The 8,122-nt window shown below is 31.7% G+C and overlaps 1 protein-coding gene across 1 annotated transcript in view; it reads right to left on the reverse strand.

The window, feature by feature from the left end:
* Positions 1–4,345, reverse strand: part of LOC111636604 (transcription factor E2F8-like) — a 26,673-nt gene extending 22,328 nt beyond the window's left edge. Inside the window, exons 1-3 of the mRNA XM_023381885.1 lie at positions 4,113–4,345; positions 3,955–4,048; positions 621–761 (exon numbers count right to left, since the gene is read on the reverse strand). Of these exons, the coding sequence (XP_023237653.1) occupies positions 621–761; positions 3,955–4,048; positions 4,113–4,307 (430 nt within the window). The 5' untranslated portion in view covers positions 4,308–4,345. The remainder of the gene's footprint in view (positions 1–620; positions 762–3,954; positions 4,049–4,112) is intronic.
* Between the last annotated feature and the right edge of the window lie 3,777 nt (positions 4,346–8,122).

The following is an 8,122-nucleotide window of genomic DNA, read 5'->3' on the forward strand; positions in this document are numbered from 1 at the left end:
ATTTGTTTATTTAACTTATATATATATATAGTTATTTTTTTAATTTTTGTTATAGTTTTATTTTATTTTCTCAAACAAAACATGTTCACTAATTGAGTTTGTTTGTTTAGGGTGTTTTGTTGTTCTATAGTTTCAGTATTTTCCACCTACTGCCTAAAATGAAATGTCCTACTAACCTAAAAGTTTATCAAAGAAACAAAAGACTAGTGTATATGGACTGTTTCATATAAAGTGATATTGTTCATGAAAAAATATATAAATATGCATAAATCTTATATCATCATGTACAAAACAATATTCTCTTTCATGCTAGCTTGGTGTCAAAAACAAATAACGAAATCGAACAATTTTATTTTTTGCCAAACTAATTTATATCATTAAAAATTATTTTGCAAGTAATTTTTATTCTGAATGATAAGACACTATCATGCCAAAAACTATATAAAGTAACAAATATATATATATTTTTTGTCTCTCTGATAAAAATTTAATTTTTAATGAATTTTTAACATAAAATACATAGAGTGACCTTGAGTGACTACAGTTTGGATCAGTGTTTTTAAGGGTAAAGTAAAACTGACCATGTCATAGTAAAAGGGTTCAAATAAATCACACAGTACCGTCCTCTTCAAAATCCTTCAAATCTGGACCAATGTATTGAAATGCAGGTTTTCTTCCTCTTAATTCAGTAACGTAAACTTTTTGAATAAGTCCAAGACTTGATAAAATATTTGCTATATCGTAGAGTCTTCTAACTTTTGCTATAACAAAAGATTACAAATATCTGTCATTAGTAACTTAAGACAAATAAGAGATAAGATAGATCTTAAAGTTAAATTATGAATCAATACATAATACAAGTGTTATCAAATATATCAATAATACTTAATTTCTCATGTAGTAATTAAATAAAACACTTATACAGTAATATCAATTCAAGAAATACAGACATTGGGACTTCCATCACAATCAAGCTTTAAAAAAAGTCTTATATTTTTATAATTTTTATATTTAATTATTTAGATTAGATATAAATTAAGTTTGTAATTTGAACATTAGTAAATCAGCAAGAAAAGTATATATATAATTTCCTTGCTGATTTACTAATGTTATAATATATAGTTGAAAAAAAAAATAATCAGGGTTATGCAGGTAAGGAAATCCATAATTGGCTGAAGAGTGTTTAGAGATGTAATGGACATTTTCAAGGAGAAACTGAAATTGCAGGTAAGTTGAGAAGTGGCTGTCTGTCAAATCAGTCACAGATGAGAGTCAATGTGCTACTTGAGTCAAGGAGCAAATACATCATAATCCATGATGTTGCTGATGAATTAAATGTGTCATTGTTCTGCACAAGCAATCATTTCTGATTCAGATTATTAAAAATTTTGTGCTAAGTAGGTTCTCAAGCAGCTAACAGTTGACAATTGGAGGATGCAGGCAGAGATGTGCAAAAACTCCTTGAATGTGTATGAAAAGGAAGAACAAGACTTCTTCAAAAATGTGATTACTGGAGATGAGACATGGGCACACCAGTATGACTCAGTACGGTTCAATCCAAGTAATGGTACCATAGTGGTTCTCCATGTCCTAAAAAACTCAAAATCTGCCTGATCAGTGATGATATCATGAGATGATAATATTGTTTTCAGACAAGCAGGACATTATTCTCATTTAAGTTTATGGATTGACATCACACAATCAACAGTGAAACCTACATTACTGTATTTAAGAAGTTGAAGGGGGTCATCAGAAAGGAGAAATCGATCATTCCTTACAGCTCCATCACAATAATGCAAGACAAGTCATTCACAACCCAGGCAACTGCCAAAATGAGATGATCCAGAATATCTCATCCACTGTACTGTCTAATTTGGCACCTTCAGATTTCTACTTGTTTGGACCAACAAAGGAAAGCCTACAAGATCACAGATTTGAAGACATGGAAGAAGTTAAACCAGCTGTAAAGTCATTGGTAAGGAAACAAACTCCAGGACTTTTTCCAAACTGGATTTGATACTTGGGTTCAATGATGGCATAAACATAATGATGACTATGTTGAACAGTAGCTTTGTGTAGTGGAGACTTCATTCAGGCTATAATATATGTTACTTTCACTTTGATCTGTTTGTTAATAAAATTGTGATGACTAAGGAGTCATTACTTTTTTTAGTTTTTGATCTCCACATACCTTTATCTTGTAAACATTTATAAAATTAACTCAGAAAATTATTTAACTTAAATTTCTATTGTTTATTATTATTACATTTAAACTCTGTTTTATTGTTGTGATAAAATATTTTGAAAAATTTTAATTTAATCATATTTATGATAAATCCAATTCCAAATTTCAAAATTTGAGGCAGATAGCTTTTGGATATAGCTTCAAATGATTTTGACACCATATGTTAATGCTCTTTGAAATATTTTAATAATTCTATTCAGTGCCAAAAAATGTTATTTTCCCTTAAAATAACTAACAAAATCTAGTTATAGTTCCAAAATGTGGTCATATCTGTATGTGGTCTACATTTGCACCAATGTTGAATTGCAAAGAGCTTCTCCCATTATAAAAGTATCACCATTACATTTTCAATCATGGAACATTCTTTGATTTTACTTGATTGCATTTTGGTCATATTGAGAAAACAGTTTTATGCATGTTGATGATCTTAAATCCATCTGATTACAAACAGTTTTCCTAAAACAAATGCAACAGTCTTCAAAATGGGGACAGATGTAAAGATATGTCACTGGAAGATGTGAAACTGCTTGGGATACTGGCTCATAAGATATACACTTTGAATTCCAGCCATTTACAAGGACAATTAGTCAAAAAAGATGTAACAGGTACTATGACACAGGATTAGCAAAATTATCAAGTGGATATTGGCTTGCATAAGAGGAAAATTTTGGTAAATAGTAAAATCTTCAGAAATCAGTTGTATTAGAACCTCTAAAACAGAAATGTTTTCCAAGGAGGGTAACAACATTACAAGTCTAAATGGGCAGAAAACAATGAAGTTAAAAAAAATTAATTTCTCAACAAACAAGGAATGGAGATGGCTATTACTTGTTTTCTGAGAAATTCTCTCTCTAGAAGAAAATGGAAAATCTCTTTGATGTTGGTAAATTGCACAAGGATGAAAATGCTTTTATTTTTTTTTTTTTAGTTTTATGGATTAAAACTTAAAGCAATGTACAGAATCCTAAAGGCAATTCAGTCTTTGGCTTCTTTTATACAACAGAATTCAAGTTTTCAATAAAAATTTATTTTCTTTCAATACTTCAAAGATGCAACATTGTTTGAAGGATAGTGATCTATTTCAGTTTTTTTAAAACAAAAAGTGGGTGACTTGTTCATTTTCTTAAAGTTACATTTATAGAGTGCAAGTGCAATTTTGCAATACTATTTATAATTAATTATTATTACTGCCAAATCAGGCATTTTGAACTTTATTAGAGTTCCAAAAGTCATTACATATGGACTAAAGAAACAAAACTTATTACCTGAAACAAACTTATCCATTTAAGAAAAAACCATAGTGCCATAATTTTACTGACTAATAGCACAAAACATTAGGAAAAACAGTAAAAAAATAAAGAAATATATTGCTTTACAGTGAAGTAACTTTTTCTGTTTCCTGTAAAAAAACTTACACAAATTTTTGGAAATGGGCAACTCATAACACCATGTAAAATTAACTATAATTAACCAAGTGACAAGCTTTGTATTTTCTAATTAATTGCAACTGATTACAATAGCAAAACACATTTGGCTGATATGAATCAAATAGGAACATACAAATACTTCATATTCTAATTCATTATATTCAGATATAAAATACATAAATTATTTGATTTTAAATAATATTTAGCTAATTTAATATTATTTCACTTATTATATCTTTAAACAAAATGTTTATAAGATGTTATTAGAGAAAATTTACTTACTTTTAAATTTTATTGATTCATCTCCATTTAGAATTTCTGAATTAGAATTTCCAATCAATACTTTAGCTGCTAAATCCAAATTTAAAACCTTTGGCTAAAAAAAAAGTTTCATTAAATAGCATACTACAAAAAATGTTCAATATAATTTTTATACTTACTGCAGTAGTAAGGAACAACATGAGAAATTTCAGGCTCATTAATCCAAGTGATTTTTCTTTCCTTCCATCTGTTATGAAATGCTTGTTAGAATTTTCACAATCTCTTTTTGGACTGAAAGACATACATTGTGCTTCAGCACTTGTTCCATCAGAACTGATTCCTTCTAATGATTTCATAACTTCAATATCTTTCATTGCATGAATTTGTTCAGCCACATTTTCTTTTTTTGCTGAAGCCTAAAAAATTTATTAAAAAATCATCATATAACAAATGTTTTTCTATGAAAATTTTAAATTCTTAAACACAGCCAGTCATTTTAAAAATATTCTACAGTCAATTTAAAAAGTTTAGAATAACACCATGAATTATCAACCTTTTAATAAAAATAACTAAATGAAATAAAAATTAATGAAAAAATTAAATAAGGGAATAGTTAGCTTGGTCTTTTAGCTATTATTTTCATATAAAAAAAATCTCTAAATGAATTGTTAAAAAGTGAACTTTTTACTTAAGTAAATGTTCAAAAAATTTACAGTCGACTCCCTATAACATGCGTTCCTATAACGGAAATTCCTATAACGTAGCGAAAAAATTGTACCAACATTCGTATAAAAGAGCTCCTAAAACATCGTCGCCAACTCGTTTCGCGACAAGATTGATAGAATCTGAACCAATGGTGGATGAGCAGCCGAACTACTTTCCTCCGCCCTGCGCCACANGTTCCAGTCTCCTTATGCAATGAACTTCACTCTGTCATCATGGCTTGGTGGCAATCTGACTGGGAAAACAGCCCCACCGGACGCAACACCTTTCAATTTATCCCAGATGTCATCAGGAGGCCTCACCACCTGAAGCATCTGAGCATGACTCATGTTCTTACTCAAATCCTAACAGGGCATGGTAACTTCAAAAGTTATTTACACAGGTTCCTTAACAAAGGAAATGGACTATGTGACTATAACATTCAAGAAAAGGACGACTCTTTTCACCTCATCTTTACCTGCACGAAACTTACTCAACACCGTCAACCGCTACTGCGCAAGGTAACTGACAAGGGGCACCATTAGCCCTGTCCCCTCAATGCCCTCATTGAAGACATGGACACCTACCGGACTTTTGTGCAGTACATTAACAACCTGAGGTTAGTGGACTACCATATTCCAATCAATGGACAGATTACCTCACCAATATCACCCGCGCCCAGTAATCAAGACTCATCGATCTCGTCTGAAATCCGTCCACATCATCACCACATACGATCTACCTACTCTTCGCTGTGCCAATCCTGGCTCTCCTTTCTCAGCATACAGGTTCTCTGCTTTGTCTCGCATGTAAGCCTCATAAGGCACCCCCTATCTCATCTGTCCAATCAAATTGTATATAATCTACCTTGTTAATTGTATATTATTTTATTTTAAGCTGTTCATTAATTAGTTCCTGGCAGGTGCCCATGGATCCCTCCTTTCCTTTATCTCTTTTCCTCTCCCCACTCCCTACACACTTACCCCCTTACAAATATATACAATGTAATGTAAGCAAGAAAAAAAAACAAGTGTAATATAAAATACATAATTAAAGTTTTGATATATAGGTACATGAAATACGGAATTGCAAATACAAATAAGCGTGAATGTGTAAAATTAACGTACAATATCAAGAGGAATTAAGTGATTAAAGTAACACAACATAATAAAGAAAAGTAATGATGTTTCAACATTGCAAAAGACAGATGTAGGTGAATGGCCTGCAGGCATGTGAGGCAGATGTAAGCAGTGACAGTGGTACGACCAAAGTAGTTGTTTATGAGCACAAGAAAAGCAAGGTAAGAGTCTTGGTGGTTGAATAAGCTGTAGCAGTCTCTAGGCCAGCTGTACCCATGTGCTTCAATGATGGACTTTAAATAGTGCCTCTCCAGTTCCAGCATGGGACAGTCGAAGATGTAATAGTACTAATGACAGCATGCAGATTGCTGTCACTAGTACCACAGAGGGAGCAGTTAGAGCTAGGGGCGTTGACAAATCTAGCCAAGTATGACTGAAATCTACCATGGCCAGTGAGAAACTGGCTGTTGTGGCAACCTGGAATGTACCATTTATTAAGGAGAAAACTCTCAATGTTTGGGATGAATCTGTGTGTAACTAGGTGGTTATGATTGTCCCATTCCTGTTGCCAAGTCACAAGAAGGTCCTTCCATAGTAGGTTTTTGACAGTGTTGCTGTTAATTTTATTATAGGCGACTGGAAGGTTAGAGTCATCACTAGCAGATTTGGCCAAGGCATCAGCACACTCGTTACCAAGCGTGCCCTGGTGAGCACGCGTCCAGTAGATGAAGAAAAGATAGGTTAACAGAAGAACCCTCCGAGCGAACTCCACCAGGAAGAATTCTACAGATTAGGAGCGACGGAGCATACACCGTAACCGGATTTAGCCGAACGGCCTGAGAAGGACATCGCTCCACATAGCCTTCAAAGTGCACCTCGAATTTAGAAGACGACGATCCCAGTGAGTCCTACCAACGCCCTATATGGAAAGATCGCATCCTACGAGGTAAACCCTTGCCATAATTATCTCTCTCTCTCCAACGTGAGGTCTTTATCTTGATCTTTAGCATTTGGACAGGTTAGGATAGAATATAGTATATCTATTCATATCTTGATACACGTGTGTTGTATTTTTCTTATCTTTATGTATAATTATTTTATTTGTTTAGTAAATGTGTTATTTATTTAAACCTGTGTAGTCAATTGGACATCTGGTCACGACTTCCGATTCCTCCCCACTCATATCTTTAGTCCTCCTATAGCCACTCTCTGACAGCCAAGCCGGTAAGTGGGGAGAAGCTCTCGCTCTACCCCCTCGGTTCGCACACTTGTATCAAAAAATTGATACGGACTACTTTGCAGAGAATTTTCTCACCTTTAAGTTTGTATATAACCTTCATTGCCGTAAAATCAATAGCAACAGAGATATCTACAAAAAAACTCATTTTAAACCTGCTGAAAGTACCTCTTTAGCACTAAAATACGATGGGGACTTTTGAATTTTATTTAGTGTTTAGTAAATATTTCTTTTAGTATTTAGTTTGACTAAATTTAATGATATACAAAAATTCAGCTTGCTTAAAATTTTTCTGCAGAAATGACCTTTTCTTGTCTAAAGTGACTGGACTATGAAGTTTAATACCACTTTAAAATGATAGAATTCACAAAACAATTTAAAATGAAATTATTGTATTTTGACAATCAACAACAACAAAATTTAGTTTTTAGTAAAACTTCATATAAATGTGTTTCTTATAAAATCAAATGAAATAAAACATTTAACCCTTTTACTACGAAGTGACCACTTATTAACAGTTTGGCATATGAAATGACGGCATTTGTCATTTTAAAAAATGTTTAATTTTAATCAAAAATTCTCTGCATCATTTTACTTGCATTTGGTAATATTTTATTGGTGCTCACTGCCCTATAAGTTAAATAAACAAATAAATAACTATATATATATATATATAGTTATTTATTTGTTTATTTAACTAACTTATATATATATATAGTTATTTTTTTAATTTTTGTTATAGTTTTATTTTATTTTCTCAAACAAAACATGTTCACTAATTGAGTTTGTTTGTTTAGGGTGTTTTGTTGTTCTATAGTTTCAGTATTTTCCACCTACTGCCTAAAATGAAATGTCCTACTAACCTAAAAGTTTATCAAAGAAACAAAAGACTAGTGTATATGGACTGTTTCATATAAAGTGATATTGTTCATGAAAAAATATATAAATATGCATAAATCTTATATCATCATGTACAAAACAATATTCTCTTTCATGCTAGCTTGGTGTCAAAAACAAATAACGAAATCGAACAATTTTATTTTTTGCCAAACTAATTTATATCATTAAAAATTATTTTGCAAGTAATTTTTATTCTGAATGATAAGACACTATCATGCCAAAAACTATATAAAGTAACAAATATATATATATTTTTTGTCTCTCTGATAAA

This window comes from Centruroides sculpturatus, unplaced genomic scaffold (assembly GCF_000671375.1).
Source record: "Centruroides sculpturatus isolate CEXI.00-Female unplaced genomic scaffold, Cexi_2.0 scaffold678, whole genome shotgun sequence".
NCBI classification, from domain to species: Eukaryota; Metazoa; Arthropoda; class Arachnida; order Scorpiones; family Buthidae; genus Centruroides; species Centruroides sculpturatus.